The sequence below is a fragment of the Lipotes vexillifer genome, unplaced genomic scaffold (genome assembly GCF_000442215.2).
Source record: "Lipotes vexillifer unplaced genomic scaffold, Lipotes_vexillifer_v1.1 scaffold1011, whole genome shotgun sequence".
NCBI lineage: Eukaryota > Metazoa > Chordata > Mammalia > Artiodactyla > Lipotidae > Lipotes > Lipotes vexillifer.
The window spans coordinates 3,831,174-3,846,952 of NW_006787698.1; the positions used below are offsets into that span (position 1 = coordinate 3,831,174).

General features: G+C 57.0%; 1 protein-coding gene across 1 annotated transcript in view; it reads right to left on the reverse strand.

The window, feature by feature from the left end:
- Positions 1–1,420: 1,420 nt before the first annotated feature.
- ADAMTS10 (ADAM metallopeptidase with thrombospondin type 1 motif 10) overlaps positions 1,421–15,779 on the reverse strand; it is a 14,930-nt gene continuing 571 nt past the window's right edge. The window contains exons 3-25 of the mRNA XM_007460631.1: positions 15,605–15,777; positions 15,098–15,254; positions 13,895–14,112; positions 12,339–12,422; positions 12,095–12,240; positions 11,635–11,678; positions 11,381–11,486; positions 11,149–11,295; positions 10,811–10,952; positions 7,846–7,953; positions 7,288–7,433; positions 7,127–7,190; positions 6,295–6,397; positions 5,930–6,063; positions 5,708–5,831; positions 4,615–4,695; positions 4,363–4,526; positions 4,141–4,267; positions 3,916–4,045; positions 3,362–3,566; positions 2,948–3,124; positions 2,695–2,854; positions 1,421–1,530 (exon numbers count right to left, since the gene is read on the reverse strand). Of these exons, the coding sequence (XP_007460693.1) occupies positions 1,421–1,530; positions 2,695–2,854; positions 2,948–3,124; positions 3,362–3,566; positions 3,916–4,045; positions 4,141–4,267; positions 4,363–4,526; positions 4,615–4,695; positions 5,708–5,831; positions 5,930–6,063; positions 6,295–6,397; positions 7,127–7,190; positions 7,288–7,433; positions 7,846–7,953; positions 10,811–10,952; positions 11,149–11,295; positions 11,381–11,486; positions 11,635–11,678; positions 12,095–12,240; positions 12,339–12,422; positions 13,895–14,112; positions 15,098–15,254; positions 15,605–15,777 (3,050 nt within the window). The remainder of the gene's footprint in view (positions 1,531–2,694; positions 2,855–2,947; positions 3,125–3,361; positions 3,567–3,915; positions 4,046–4,140; positions 4,268–4,362; positions 4,527–4,614; positions 4,696–5,707; positions 5,832–5,929; positions 6,064–6,294; positions 6,398–7,126; positions 7,191–7,287; positions 7,434–7,845; positions 7,954–10,810; positions 10,953–11,148; positions 11,296–11,380; positions 11,487–11,634; positions 11,679–12,094; positions 12,241–12,338; positions 12,423–13,894; positions 14,113–15,097; positions 15,255–15,604; positions 15,778–15,779) is intronic.

The following is a 15,779-nucleotide window of genomic DNA, read 5'->3' on the forward strand; positions in this document are numbered from 1 at the left end:
CATTAAGAGAAGGAAAACGAAAGTCACAGAGAGGAGAAAAAACACTTGCAGTACATCTAACAAAAGGCTCACATGCAAATATAAAAAGAACTTCTACAATTCAATAAGAAAAAGACAAACAAATAACCAGATAGCTCAATAGAAAAATAGAAAAGACTTGAATTGACAATTCACAAAAGAGGATGTGTCTAAATGGCCAATAAACGTATCTAAAGACATCTAGACTCACTGGCAATCAAGATCACGCAAGTTAACACCACAGTGAGAGGGCTTCCCTGGTGGCGCAGTGGTTGGGAGTCCGCCTGCCGAGGCAGGGGACATGGGATCGTGCCCTGGTCCGGGAAGACCCCACATGCCGCGGAGTGGCTGGGCCCGTGAGCCATGGCCGCTGAGCCTGCGTGTCCGGAGCCTGTGCTCCACAACGGGAGGGGTCACAACAATGAGAGGCCCGCATACCGCAAAAAAACAAAACAAAACAAAACAAAAAAAAACCCACAGTGAGGTACAACTACCTATCACATTGGGTAAAATCTAAATTCTAACCGTAAGAAGTGATGGCAAAGATGTGGAACAATAGGAAATTTCATATACTGTTGGTCGGTTAGCAGGTGGTAAACTGTTTCAACCATTTCATAAAACTGTTTGACTTTATCCAATAAAGTTATAGATTTACATGTCCCTTGACACAGAAATTCCTCTCCTAAGTAATAAACCCTAAAAAGTGTGTGCCTATGTTCACAAGGATACGTGTACAAGAATATTTAGAGCAGGATTAATTGAAATAGCCCCAAATTGAAAAACTATAAAGTAAAGCAAGGGGATAATTACTATAAAATTCAAGAGAGTTGTTAAGGAAGGGGTAAGTGATGGGGTCAGGGCATTCCTCGGATTTGGCCAGGGTCAAGAAGGTAGCTAGCTACAAAGTTTATTTGCACCCACACCTACATTGATAATTACAACAGTGTGACAACTCTAAGGGCCCCCCCCCCAGCTCAGAGTGGAGGGGTAGGGCAGTGCTGGGGCGGGGGGCAGGGCACCGGCTGACCCCCCTCCCCACCCCCACTCTTCACAGTACATATTCCGATCAATGGCGGGGGTTGTGCTGGGGGTCTCCCTAAGGGTGGGTGACAAGAGCATTAGGGCGAACAGTTGTTCCCACCTCAAACCCACCCTGGAGGGGGTCTCATTCTGAACTGGGAGACGGGAAAAGGAGGGGCCGTGGGCGTGGCCAGCCCCTCTCCATCCCCCTCAGCCAGGAGCCCCGCAAGAGTTCCCAATAAATAACTTCCGGCTCCGTCTCACCCTTCACTCCCAGCTCCTGCCCCCCTCGGGCTCCTTCAGGCTGGCCAGCTGCAGGCCTGGTCGCCCCACCCCCATCCCCAGCCGGCCCCCAGCCTTGGCTCCGAGGACCGTGCGCCCTCTAGCGGCCTTGACAGGTTTTGCAGCACATCTGGCGGAAGTAGGCTCGGCTGCAGAACTGAAATTTCAGCACCAGGGGGCAGTAGGCGACCTTGTTCACATCCTTGCACTCTGGAGGGGGCGGGAGAAGAGCAGGCGAGGGGAATCAGGTCTCAGCACCCCCTCCGGCAGCGGCGCGATCGCAGGCTGCACAGCGCTTCCTAGCTCCTCTGTGCCTCGGTTTCCTCACCTCTCAAAGGGGGCTTATACCAGTAACTATGTCAATTAGGTTGTTTTGAGGATGTTGGGAGGGAAGTGCAGGTCTGGGCCTTGGACACCGTGCTACATCACGAGAAAAGTGTTCCTTTTCCAATTATCTGTTTGGAGCTGTAATCCTTGCTCGTTTCCCTTTGTAACAGACTGAGGACCTTGAGCTCCAGAGCAGTCACTCCTCTCTGGGTATTTGTGTAGTTTGTGTTCAGGGTAATTGACAGTCTGTTCATGACAATGGACCAGGGTTCCCAGTCAGCAGTTAATGATGTATGACAGGGCCCGGTGCTAATAAAGGGCTTCACGTGGATTATTTTAGTCCCTCTCCCTAACACAGCACTCCCTCAAGTGAATATATTAAACGCCTCTTGATAGATGAGAATACGAAGGCACAGAGGTGGAAGGTGAATCCAGGCAGTTTGGTTCCGGTACCTTCAGTAAGTAACCTATTGCTCTCTATGAAACATAAATTTACTTAGGTAGAAAAAAATGGGTATATTTACAGCAGTGGTTCTCAAGGAGATGCGATTTTGCCTCCCAGGGGACATTTGGTGATGTCTGGAGACATTTTTCAGTTTTCACCACGGGGAGGAGGGGTACTATTGGCATGCAGCAGGTAGCGGTCAGGGATGCTGAACCCCAGACAATGCATAGGGCAGCCCCCGTGACAAGGAATCATCTGGCCCCAAACATGAATAGTGCCTGAGGCTGAGAAACTGATTTAAAGAAAAATATCGGGCAGATAGTGTTACACATGGAGATGATCAAGGTGAAGGTCATGGAGGTGGCTGGAGGAATGACCTGAGTTTGGGCCCCCAGAAAAATCAGGTGCCTACAACGCCTGGCACACAGTGGCACCTAATACATGTTGGCAGGCAAGGAATGGTGAAAGATGGTCTGGAGAAGACAGGGAAAGGCATTTCCGTGGTTGCAGAAGCTCTAGGGCCAATGGTCTGGAGCCCCAGCTCTCCTATCTATGGCTTCCTCTGGACAGGACCCTCCTGGTTCCCTCCCCGCCTCACATACCTTCCAGGCCGTCCCCGGGGGGCGCGCTGTCACACTTGGCCTCGCACTGCTGCGTGGCGGGGGGCCGCAGGGCGTCCGCGCACTCGCGTGAGGGCTGCCCTGTGTGGCTGGAGCAGCGCACCGGGCGCTGTTGCTGCCCGAAGCCGCACTGCGCGGAGCACTGTGGGGAGTCGCGGATGAGCCGCAGTCCAGCGCGGCCACCCACCCTGCCACCCGTGCACTGGTTCCCGCCCTGCAGGGCGCACCCGCCTACCTCACCCCACTCTCCCGCCACCCAGCGGGCCGGCGGGCAGCGGCGCAGGTTGCAGCGCATGGTCGCCGGCGGCTTGGCCGCGGGCGGGCAGTGCGTGGGGGGCAGTGTGGCGCGGTGATCTGCGCTCTTACAAAGGACGACACGGTGGCGGAGGCCCGGCCCGCAGCTGGGGGTGCACTGCAGTTGGAGGGGGCGTTTCATGCTCAGTGGGCGCCTCCCTCCCCGCTCACACAAGGAGTGGGAAGGATGCTGGTCCGCTGGGAGGTGAGGACGGTACAGCTAGCTTTGGAACAGTCACGGTGGGGGGCGGGGCTCACTAGGGCTAGCGGGAGTGGGGAGGCGCCTCAGTGTGCACCCGACATGGGCAACCCAGGCCCCTCCCTGCTCTGCACAGGGCGGGAAGGGGCGGCTGACCTCCGACCAGTCGAGGGCGGCCCACTCCGGAGGGCAGGCCGGGCCGTGGCAGGCCTCCAGCACCGGTGGGCGCGGCTGCGGGCAAGCGCTGTCGTCCAGCGCCTTCTCCTCGGCGGCCGACACGCGGCGCTGGCACACGACGGAGCGGCTGCGCACGCCCGCATCACAGCTGCGGCTGCAGCGCGACCAGTTCCCTACGACCCAGCTGTGGTGGGAGGGTTAGTCTGAGACAGGACGCCGGGCAGGCCACCCTGAGCTTGGGGCACGAGCAGATCCTCCTCCTTGCCAACAATTAACATCATTGTGGAAGCTGGCACCGGGATGCCTGTTGCTCCCGTGCCCCACACCTCGAACTCAGAACAACCTTATTCTGTACCCACATTGGGGGCTGGGAGGCGCATCACCCCAAGGGGAGTTTACCTGGACTTGGCCAGGGAGCACCATTGTTCTGACTTTGACCTCACCTTAGGGAACACCCACTCCTCTGATCCCAGTAGCACCGTCACTCCAGTGCTTGCCATCCCGACTGACCCTGCACCCTGGCAGGCACTCACTCGGGTGGGCAGGGCTCTGTGTTGCAGGCGCGCTGCCTCTTGGGTAGCTTGCTGTGGGCGCTGCAGTGGTGCGGAGCCACGGCTGAGCTGTCCAGCTGATTGCGGCACTCCACAGCCTGCACCTGGCTGCCTGGGGGTGGGCGAGAGGTCCGCTCAGCCCTGCCCGACCCAGAAGGTCAGCCTGGTGACCAGAACCTGCCCCACCCCGTCCCACCCCGGCCTCACCGCCTGCACACTGGGCCGAGCACTTGGTCCAGGGCGCGTAGTGCCAGGAGTACGGAGGCAGTGCATCTCGGGTGACGGGTGCATTGAAGCGGTAGCGGAGGACCGGCAGCTCAGTCTGGGCCAGCACCTGGGGTTGTAGGCGGGGATCAAATGGAAATCAAGTTCGAGGGCACACAAGGATGCTAATGTCCTCCTGCACCTTGCTCCCAGCCCTGCTGTTACCATGACGATGAGAGATGCGTTAATGGGTCCCAGGGCTTCTAGGCTCTGGGTCTGATCCGGCCCTTGTCGCAGCTGAAAGGTGGTCCCGGCCAGGGGCAGGCGGTGGGGCTGGGGTGTCCCAGGCAGCCCCTCCAGCAGCAGGGACTCCTGGTCCCCCTTCAGGGCTGGGGGACAGCATAGGGGTCAGAACCCCAGCCACGCTGACGCCGCCCCTGCTGACCCCCCGTCCTCATCCTCCCACCTCTGGCTCACCCAGGTGACTGAGGGAGAGGTTCAGGTCCTGGATGAAAATGTGGACGGAGCCTTTGGGGATCCAGACGACTTCCTCGTACCCTGGACAGTGGAGCTCAGATGTCACCCACTTGGCCCTTCCCTGTACCTGCCTGTCTCCCCCATTCCTGGTCCCTGATGATAACAACTAACCATTACCATGCTAAGCACTTACAGAGACATGCCACCTCATCCGCAGCTCTGACCCTGTGAAGTTAGATGTGTCATCACACCCACTTTACAGATGACAAAACTGAGGCTCAGAGAGACAAAACAAATTGCTCAGGTTTTACAGCTAGGAAGTGGCTGGGCTGGGATTTGAACCCACACTTTCTTACCTCTCAAACCATCAGAGTGGTCCGACCCGCCCCCCATCCCCCAACAAGCAGCAGGGCTGGGCTTGGGCAGAGGGAAGGGGGCACCGCGGGGCCCTGACCCACACAGGGTGACTTGGCGGTTTTAGCTGCCAGAGTCAGGTTTGCAGTGAGCTCCATCACTTATGACCTGGATGATCTTGGGCCCCTGTGAACCCTCTATCCCTGCCCACCTGTGTCCCCCCTAATTTATCTGTCTGTACCCCAAGACTGTCCCCTGAACGCCACACTTGGCCCTCAGTGTGTGTTTGGTCCCTTAAACCCACCTCTGCTCTCCCACCTCACAGGGGGTCTCTTCCCTTCAGCCCAAGGTTGGGAGGCATTCAAGTTTACCACACCCTGCAGCTATCCCCACCCCTAGTGAGCTCTGTGCTCTAGCACAGAGGGTCCCTCAGCCTCCTTGGAGGGGCAGGCGCCTGCCCCCTCAAGACCCGGTTTGAGGCCCTCAGGATGGGGCAGGGGAGAGATTTAGGCCCCCACCCCCTTGGACACTTTAATTGCCGAGCTTCAGGCACCAAGAACCCAAGCCAGTCCCTGACCCTGACCTGGGGCATCACGTCCGGGACCTTTTGGGGTCCCTTACACCCCAGTGGGCCTTTGGTTCTGAGGAGTTGATCTTGGCTACTGTGGTGGGGCAAGCCCCGCCCCCAGCCACCAAGTGGGGAGTGTGACAGGGAAGCTGCGGGGGAGGGGTCTCTCACCGGCTCCAGGCCAGGCTGGGCTGAAGACCCCCTCGATGGTTTCGCAGGTGCTGCCATCACCCCCACACACTCTGCACTTGTCTTCCCGCAGGTCAGAGCCCAGGACCCGGTCGCAGCCCACGTGCTGGGGAGGGCAGTGGTGTGCGTGGGGGAATTCAGGGAGCCGCCCCCCTCCACCTCCGGCCCCCTCTCCCCTCCCCTCTCGCGGGGAGTCCCCTCCACCTTGCACTCGCCGCTGACACAAATGTCCACTGTGTCTGGGCGGCAGGGCGTCCCGTCCACCACAGCCGCCGCCCTCTCCGTGTAGAAGTTGAAGCCTTCTGCTAGGCACGTGAGCGAGCAGGCCTTCACGCCCCCTGGGGGGCACGGCCCCATCAGACTGACGGCCAGACCCCAGACCCAACAAGGACAGGCAGGTTGGGCAGAGGGAGCGGGGCCTCCCGGTGTTCAGTCTAGGCGCTGCTGAGCCACATCCCGGGCGCTCTGGCTCCTTGGGTGAGGGGAGGGCTCAGGGCAGACCCCATGATATGGTCTCCACCTGCGGCTGCCCCGTTACTGCCCCAAGGCCTTCTGAGTCCCCTGCTCACCTCCCCGGTACGTTTTCCACGTGTAGAATTTTCCACGGAAGGGGACACTGTCAAATTCAGAGCACTGCATTTCCCTGAAGTCCTGGGAGCCTGGGGGACAGTCCTGGGGCACAAAAAGGGAGAAGGAGGGAGGCCAGGTTTTGGGGGGATGCAGTTAGGACAGAGGCCTGGGGACGGAGAACTAACGCTCTGAGCAGGGCGGGGTTGGAGGAGTGAGGCTGGAGGCAAGGAGGCCAGGGAGGAGGCCGGGGAGGGGGGGGGTAGTGTCTGAGATGGGAGGAGGTGACTCACTGGAGTTTGTGGGCAAGCGGAGAATAACACCTGGGTTTCTGGTCTCAGACCATGGGGCCTTAAGAGAGCTGGCTTAGAATGGAGCAAAGCCCACTCTTCGCGAGTGTGGGGGATGTGTGGACGGAAGTGTTGGACAGGAGACTGTGGTCTTTGGTCAGAAGGCAGTGCAAGCAGGGGACGAAAACTTGGCCACTGGATTTTGGGGCAGGGAGCTCGGGTCAGCTTTGGGGCAGGAGCAGGGCTTTTTGGGGGAAATTGGGCAGTAAAGGGAGGAACACGTGTAGTTGGAGAGGGTTGTCAGGGGCCAAGCAGTTATTTCCAGGTGGGAGACACATCTACTGCAAAAGTGTGAAGAGCTGGAAGGAGACAGGGCCCAGGGCTGGTGTAGGGAGGTCCGGGAAAGGAGGGGGTGGCCGCTGCAGGTTTCCAGAGGAGACGGTGGCCAGCTGGCCCAGGCTCGTTGGAAGCTGATGTATGCCTTTCTTTTCCCGCGTGTAAGAGGGGCCAACGGTACCCGGCTTGGGATCCTGGGGGGACTCACATCGGTGTTGCAGGAACGGTGCCTCCGTCTCTCGCCCAGGCAGTACTTGCCCCCGATCGTCGGCCTGGAAATGGGGATGGACAGCAAAGAAATGGGGCAGGGGGAGTAGGGGGCGAGGACCGCCCGCCCCGCTCCCCCGGCAGCGGGGCCTGGGGGCTGACCTGGGGCTGTCGCAGTGACGGCTGGAGGAGGACACGCCGCCGCCGCACGTCCGGCTGCAGTCGCCCCACGGGGTCCACGGGCCCCAGGCGCCGTCCACGCCCTCCGGCCGCGACCCGAAGGGGACGCAGACCCGCTTGTAGCACCACTGCGGGTGGGATGATGGGAGGGGTGAGTCGGGCTTTGCGGACTCTCTGAGACTTGGCGCTCAATCCTACCCCCACCCCAGGCCCCCAGCCGGAAGTCTGAGCCCTCCTGAGGTGGAGCGAGAGCGGGAGGGGGTGGGGGACGGAGGGGGGGGGGTCCGAAGACCGGGATCCTGTCCGGTAATATGGGGGCGTGGCTAGGGGGAGAGACTGTTCAAAGAAGGGGCGTGGCCTAAACTCAGGGTCCGGAACGGGTGGTGAAGCTAGCGTTGGGACCAGCGGTGCAGGGCACGGCTTGAAAGCGAGTGTGGCCTCAGGCCAGGGGTGGGGCTTACAGGCAGTAGGCGTGGCCAAAGCCGATGGAGGGGTCTGGGGGTGGGGGTGGGGGTGTGGAGGATCTTGGCCTGCGCTCACCCCCTTGTCGATGGTGTGCGTCTGGCACAGCGTGCCCTCGGCGGCCGGGATGCTGTTGGTGATGCACCGGTTGCTCTTGCTCAGACACCACAACTCGCTGCAGACCTCCTGCGGGCCAAGGCGCCCGCTCAGCCTCGCCCCCCTCCCACCTGCCTTGGGAGGACCGAGGCGACCCGCTCACTGCCGGCGGACAGTGGGGCCCCAGCGTTCCTTTCCTGGGTCTCTTTTTGCGACCCCTTGTGGGGGCGTGGGCTGGGACCTCTCCTCTGCCTGTAAGCAGCACTTATAAACACCTAGGAGTGCCGCAAACTCCCTTAGGCACCACAATCCCCACTTTACTATGAGAAAACCAAGGCTCAGCCAGGTAAGGTCACTCGCTAGAAGTCACACAGCTACTAAGGGTTAGTCTGGATCCTAACCTAGAACTTTGATCGCAGCATCTATGATCTAAGCCCTCTACAGTTCAACCCGTGGCACCTCCCAAGTTTCTAGGAGAAACCTTGGGACCTGCTGAGAAATGAAGAGGAAGGATTTTTAGAACGGGCAAAGCAGCCCACCCAAGAGCAGTGGCTGAAAAATCAGGCCTGATGATGGCTCAGGTCAAGGGCCCTGTCTCTAATTCTTTTTCCAGCTGGTAGTTCTCATTGTTTCCCCCACCTAAACTGGGGAGGCTCCCAAAGCTTTTAATCTATGGAGGGTTGAGAGGGGATAAGGGCAGGCTGGGTTTATGTGGAAAGTTCCTCTAGTTCTCCCAGTGAAAAATCAGCCCATCTTCCTCCTGAGTCTTACTTGGGCTGGCCCAGACCCTGGCAGCAGGTCCTGTCCATGGCAGGAGGCTGGACCAGTCCCAGGGAGTCACTCAGACCCTTTAGGTTCAGGTTAATTAATACCCCTGGACAAGCCCCACTGGGTTCAGGTGTGGCCAAATTTGACCCTCTAGCCTACATCCCACCCCATATCCCAGGGTCTTTCCTCTGAGAAGTGAAGATCCTTCTGTCCCCTTTTTACAATCACATGTAATCTTCTCTTAGAACCTGATCCTTCCAAACTTTGAAGATTTGGGATTGGACTGAGCAATGGCTGTAAGAAGGAACTTTCCTGTGTCAGCCTCTGAGAGACACCTGCACACACGTGAGAAGTTTGGAGGGTTGTTCTCAAACCTGCTCCCTCAGAAGATACTTCTCATCTAAAAACTCAGCCTGGTTTGCTGGATTCACTTGGCTTATGTTCTCCTGGCCATGTGTAAAAATATCACAGGCCCTGATCCCACTTCTGACACCTCTTAAAGAGAACTGTCTAATCCAGTCCTGCTCTTCCTCCTCTCCACAAGGAGGTGCCATGGTATATATGAATGAGTCCTGGGCCACTCTGGGAGACTTCAACTCCACCACTGACTTGCAACACATTTCCCCTCTCTGGGCCTCATCTGTTAAGATGGGCCTTGTCTACATATGGCTGAGAGGCATGTAACAGAGTAGATATGAAAGGGCTTGCATAAACACCCTGTTATTGAGTAATAAGACCACAACTATCTCTGGACCAGGCACCAGGCCCAGCTCTTTACACATATTAACTGATTTACATGTAGTCAATAATTTACCCCTTTGCCAGCAGGGCCAGGAAGATGTTCCTTGGAAAAATAAAAGGAAGAATCAATTCAACATACAGCCAGCAGTGGTCCATGCTTGATAATCTGGCACTTTCTCCACTTACCCGCCCCTTTATAAAATTTAGATTCATAGGGAAACCTAGATTCCAATCCCAGCTCTGTCATGTTCTCAAATGGTGACTTTGGGCAAGGCATCCTCCTTATGCCTCAGTCCCTTCTTCTGCAATGTGGGGACAATAGGGTTGTCAGGAGTTTAACTGAGATGATACATATCACATGCTTGGCATACAGTGAGCATTCAATAAATGTCAGCCATCGTTGTCATCGTTAGGATACCTGGGACACAGCAGATGCTCAAGAGTACCTTCTGAATTCTTTAGGAATTCATTAGAGGGAGCTGTAGTTACCAGCCAAGTTGGGTGGGGTGGGGTGCTGAGAGTGGATTAAACATGAATTGATCCAGTGTTTGTCTCCTTGTCTTGCACTGGAATAAAGTGAGGGCATTTTAACAGCTGCCTGCTCCCTGTTTTGAGTTAACATGGCCTTAGCTTGGACAAGTCATTCAAGCTGATCTTTTTGAGTCTTGAGGGTGTGGAGAATTGGGACTGCGTCTGGGCCACTAAGGCTGAGGCTGTGAGGAGTTAGGGGGTGTGTTCAGGGAATTGGGGGAGGTAGGCAACGGAGGGGCAGACCCCAGATGAGCCGGTGGTCCCTGGTGGCTGAAGAGGGTCACCAGCTTCCTCGGGGGAGCTGGGAGTGGCACCCCCAGCTCACTTCTCTATGGGTGGATGGGGCTTTGGGAGCTGAGTATAATCCTCAAGCAAGAGTGGGGAGTAATCAGGAGGCTCAGAGCTTGTCCAGCTAAGGATTGGGGCCAAGAGATCTTGTGAACCAGTCAGTGGGGGAAGGAGGGAATGGAGACAGGGTATCTCTAGAAGGATCTCTCCAGTTTTTTGCCAAGTGGGGAAGATGGTTCATCCCCAGGGAAACTATTTCCACCAAATCTGGATGTTTCGTTAAAAATGGCCCAGTTAGGGATCTTGGGACTTCAGTCCTGCTGCAGCAGAAGGTGGACCCCCAGGCTCTCCCCAGCTCAGTCCCCAAAACAGGGGTCTGGAGAACCAGGAGGTCCCATTCTTGTTCCCGAGCATTGTGGCTGTGTGTGACACTCATATAACCCCATGCACCTCTGTCCTCCCATCCCCCACTGAGGCCCACTTCCCTTACCAGCTCTCCCACCCCCACTGCCTGTGTGTGGGGTGCCCACATGGAGTTTCCCACCCCCGGTGGCCCCCCCACCCTGGTGGTGGTGGCCCCCTCCCCTCCCAGGAAGGAAAGCAGGAAGGCTCTCTCTACCCCGTATTTACACTGACGCGATTTGACTCCATGCTGGAAGCGGCATTGTTCATCTGCATCATAGGCCTGGCCGGGGGCCACTGTTGGGTACACGAAGTCCTGTCTGGGCGGCCGGTTGTTTAGGCAGAGCCCCAGGCCCAAGCTGTGGCAAGAAGAAAGCAGCTGTCACGCTGGAGGGCTGCAGGCCAAGAGCTCAGAGGCCCCAGCCAGGTGGGGGTCCCGGGGAGCAGCCCTGTGAGCACATGACCCTTCTCAGAAGCAGCCCTGATTTCCAGAGGTCCTCCCCTCCCCCAACATGAGTGTGTGTCCCTGGGTGGGACAGGCTGGTAGGTCCTCACTCCAGAAAGCTGGTGATGTAGTCACGGCTGCAAGAGGACCACACAAACGGGTTGGTCTTCATGGTGATGTGCGCGGCCATGAGTTTGGCCGGGTCCTGGCCACGGGCCCCGCAGCTGTTCCCCACGCCGTCGTGGTTCATGCCAAACCTGGGGAGAGGAGCGGCGGCTCTGCCGGGTGTCGAGGGACCTGCCAGGCTCCTCCCGCCCGCCCCCTCCCGTGTCCTCGCCTTACGTGTGTCCGATCTCGTGGGCAATGGTGAATGCTGTGGCCAGGCCGATGTCTTCGTTGATGCTACAACTTCTCTCTCGCTCACACATCCCGCCCACGGGGGCCAGGCCTGGGAAATGGACGTGTGGGGCTGCAGCTGGGGGCTCGGGGCTGCGTCTTCGACCCTGTCCACTCTGCCAGGTCCCCACCCCCACCAGGGCCATTGTCACCCAGCCCACTGCCTTCAGACGTGCCTGAAACCTAGGGGACCCGGGTACCTAGTGTGCCGCAGGGTTTGTTCTTGTAGATGCAGATGTCATAGCTGTGAAAGGAGAGGGGGGCCGTGAGGGAGCTGGGCTGACTCCCTAAGCCCCGCTGCTACCATCCTGCCTGTCTCTGGTGGCTGAGTCCTGCCTGGGAAGCGTTCCCTGCCTCGGAACTAAAGCCTCATGCTCTTCCCCCAGCTGGCCTTGGAGATGCCGGGGTGCATGAATGGCCGAATGAATGAATGACAGAGTGAGTGAAGGATGCGTCAGTGTCCGAACAGCCCCACACCCGCCTCACCACATTCTCAGGCTCCCAGCAGCCCCTCCCCCTCCCTGGCTCCCCAAGGGGGTGGCTGCACAGTCTCGGCCTCTTCCATCTCTCAGCAGAAGTGATCCCTGTTTAGACCTGGACAGTCCCCTGGGCAACTCGTCCCCCGGCTCAAGTCCTACTGGAGCCGTCCCCGCCCCTCACCGCGTGATGAGCACCGCTGTGTCATGGTTGGCCACGCCGTTCTCTGGAATGGCATTGCCATGGCCGCTGCGGTTCACGATGGATTTCTGCCACTTACAGAAGCTGTCCAGGGACTTCCCAGCATGGTGGGTGATCTCCAGGGTGGGCTAAGGGTGGACAGAGAGAGGTACATGGGTAGCAGCCACCCAGGGGAAGGTGGGCAGCGCTGGCGTGCAGGGTAAGGTGGGCCCCCCCCACCCCGCACCTGGTCCTCCGTGAGCAGGATAAGGCGTGTTACCAGGATATTAACGATGTTTCCCAGACTCGAGTCCTGGAAAAGTTTGGCAACCTGACCTCCAAGAAACAAGAGAGACCGAGTCTTAAGAGGGGCCCAGAGTAGAAAACAAAAAGTGAAACAATGACAACAGCTTGCTTCAATCTAGTACCTACTGCGTGCTGGGGCTCAGGCTAAGCCTGCTGCGTAGATCTTCACAGGAGTACGTATTATCATTCCCATTTTACAGATGAGCAAACTGATGCTCAGCTGGTTAGGATGCGCAGCTGGTAGGCGCTGGAAGTGGGATTCAAGTCTGGCTAGGCCTGCCTGCCAGTGCGTTTCTTTCCAACTCACCCCTACCCTGCTCAGCTTGTCTGTCTACTTGTCCTCCCTCCTCCCTGCCCACCCGCCGGCTGCCTCTGCCCAGAGATGGCCTAAAGGATGTGCACATCTGGCCTCATTCCATACTGTCTGAAGGTACCAATTTGAGCATCACCACCGGAAGGTAGAAGTGTGGGGGCAGGAAGCTCTGGAGACAGTGGTCAGAGGGGAGGAGGAAGTGCCCAGGGGTGAGTGGGCACAGATGATGGAGGCCACTCTGTGCAATGACCTTGGAGCCCTGAGCCATCACTGTCCCATGTGGAAACCCCCAGAAACCCTGGCAGGTTTTAGGGAACTGTGGAAGCCCAAGGGAGGAAGGCGGGTCCTGGACAGAAAGCAGGGGTATCAGATATGAAGTTATGTCAACATAATGGGCCATCTGTCTGCGCTAAACTTCTTGTCTTCCCTTTTTGCTTTAGTGGAACAACATCATCACTCATCAAGCCCTTACTGTGTGCCAAGTGCTCTAGCTGGCTTCCCTCTCACTATCTCTTACCATTTTGTGATAGATACTAGTATAACCCCATTTTACAGAGGCAGAAACTGAGGCTCAGAGAGGTCCACAGTCTTGATCAAGATCTAGAATGGGTGCTGACTCTGAGTGTGGGTCAGCTAGGTCAGCCTGTATGAATTTATAGGTAGGCGCTTGGGCGAGCCCTGCATGAAGACAGATGCGCACCAACGTGTGTACTGCTAACCTGAGCAAGTACCTGCAAGTCACCCATTTATTTTTTTATACAGCAAATAATTACAGGGCACCTTACTGTGTGCTAGGTGCTGTTATAAGCTTTAGCAATTCACTGCATCCACCTTAGCCTTATGAAGTCAGTACTATTATTAGACCCATTTTACAGATGCGTAGACCAAGGCAGAGAGGTAAAGTAACTTGCCCAAGGGCACACAGTTCAAAAGCGGCACAGCTGAGATTTCAGGCCAGGCTGCTTTGCTCCCGAGTCCATGCTTCTAGCCACTGTGCTAGGCTGCTTCTTCTCATTCCTGGCCACAAAAAGCCCTCCTTTCTCACTTACCCTGTCCCCTCTCCATTCTGTTTCACTGGCCTCAGGTCAGGGATGGGGGGGGGGATGGTGATACCCCTTTTCCTAACCTCTGGAGCGAGCTCTATGTTCTTGGGGCTCCATGCCCAGGGAGGGGGAGGCACTTACAATGTTCATGATGGCCAGCACATACTGTTCCACGTCTCGGCGCCCGTGGTAGGCCACCATCATCTTGTCAGCCACCACCAGGGTCTCCACATAGCGCTCTCGGCTGACCGAGCGCTTCAGGCCTGGCTGGCCGCGCTCTGTTTCATTCCCGAGGGGCCAGGCAGGTGGCGGTTTCAGAGTGCGCAGCCACCAAGGCCGCCCCTTCCACGGTTTCTCATCTGGATGGACAATTTCTGGTCATTCTGCTGCTTGCTCTGATTGTCCAACTCCCTGTCTGATGATTCATCTGGCTGTCAAATAGCTCATTCTTTTGCTGCTGGTTCTATAATGATGTGGCTGTCTCACTGCCAAACTGGTTGGTTGAACAGCCGCCCAGCATCCCATGACAATCAACATGACCGTGCAACTTCCCGACAATTCCACTGCTCAAGTGGATGTGTGGAGCAGCCTGCCTCACTGCCAGAACTGTGTGCTTGTACGGCTCCCTGGCCTTCTGACTGTGCAACTTTTTACTCACCCTGCTGCCGACTGTCTGGCTATAAAACAATCCACCCGCCTGATGGTCTTATTGCTTGGCTGTCCCAGTGACTGTCCAATTGTGACACCATCCACTTTCCTGTTTCTACAACCCACTGTGGTTGTGTGTCTGCCACGGTGTGCTACTCTGGGACTCTCGGATTATGCAACTAATTCAATGTTCCAGTGGCTCTGCATTTCCACTGGACAGAGATCATTTTTTTAGCTGTACGATTGTCCTGGGGAATCTTCTGTTGTCTAGCTAGTTTCCTTACTTTCCCATTCCCTAAATGTCTGATGTTACAACTGTCCTCCTGCAAGTCTGGTTGTAAATCTGATCCTCCGAATGGTGGCTAAGGTCTCCTGGTATTTTCCCTGTGCAACTGCCCCAATATTGGTTACCACCATCCCGCTGCTTAACTGTCTGATCAAATAATCCTAGAGGTGGATGGTTTTACACCTGAGCACCTGCCTGGCTGTCCAGCTGCCCGTCTCACTCACTGTTGGGCCATGGGACCACGGCAGTGATGGATGCGCTGCTCCATTGTCTACTGCCCTGCTGTCTGCGCTGCTCCCTGATGTAGCTGCCTGCTGACCTTCTGGATGGAGGCACACTGCCATCTACCTCTGCCTCAAGGCAAAGATGTTGTGCAGCCCCTTTGCCCAGCCCCAGAGAGAAAGGTGTACCTCTCACTCCACAGGCTGTGTCCAGGTGGGGGTGACGCAGGGAGGAACGCTTGTACACCACGTGGGGACCACTCTCCTCTGGGCCCCGGTGCCCCTTGGGCCCACCTTGCAGGGGCTCGATTAAGTATTCTTCCTCATCTGCCACAATCAGGCCATGCTAAGGGTTGGGAAGTGGGACAGAGGGCTCGGGTCAGGTTCTGGTCCCCAGGACCCCTGGGACCCTCTCTCTGTCTTTATGATTTGATTCCTTCTATTTTACTGGGTTTATGTCACTACTCCTTTTTCAGTTTCTTCGACGTTCAGCTCATTAATTTTTAGCCTGACCTAAGGCTACACATTTTCTTCTATGTACTGCTTTAGCTGCATCTTAAAATAGCTAATCCTTTCGATTAGCTTGAAATGTTTAAAAAACTTCCACTGTGATTCCTTCTCTGACCTATATAAGTGTTTTTCTTAACTCCCAAACTCGTGGGCATTTCCCCCTACCGCCCAGAACCCTCCACTCACCAGGCCCCCACAGGTGCTGATGGCCACATGGGAGCTGCTGGCCTGGCCCTGCAGGTGGCCGGCATACAGGCAGTGGGGCCGGGCAGCCCTCTGCCAGGCCAGGCCCTCTCGAGTCCAGTACTCCACAGAGACATGCCCTGCCAGGAGGCGAGGGCTGCGGGTCCGGGTCAGCCGG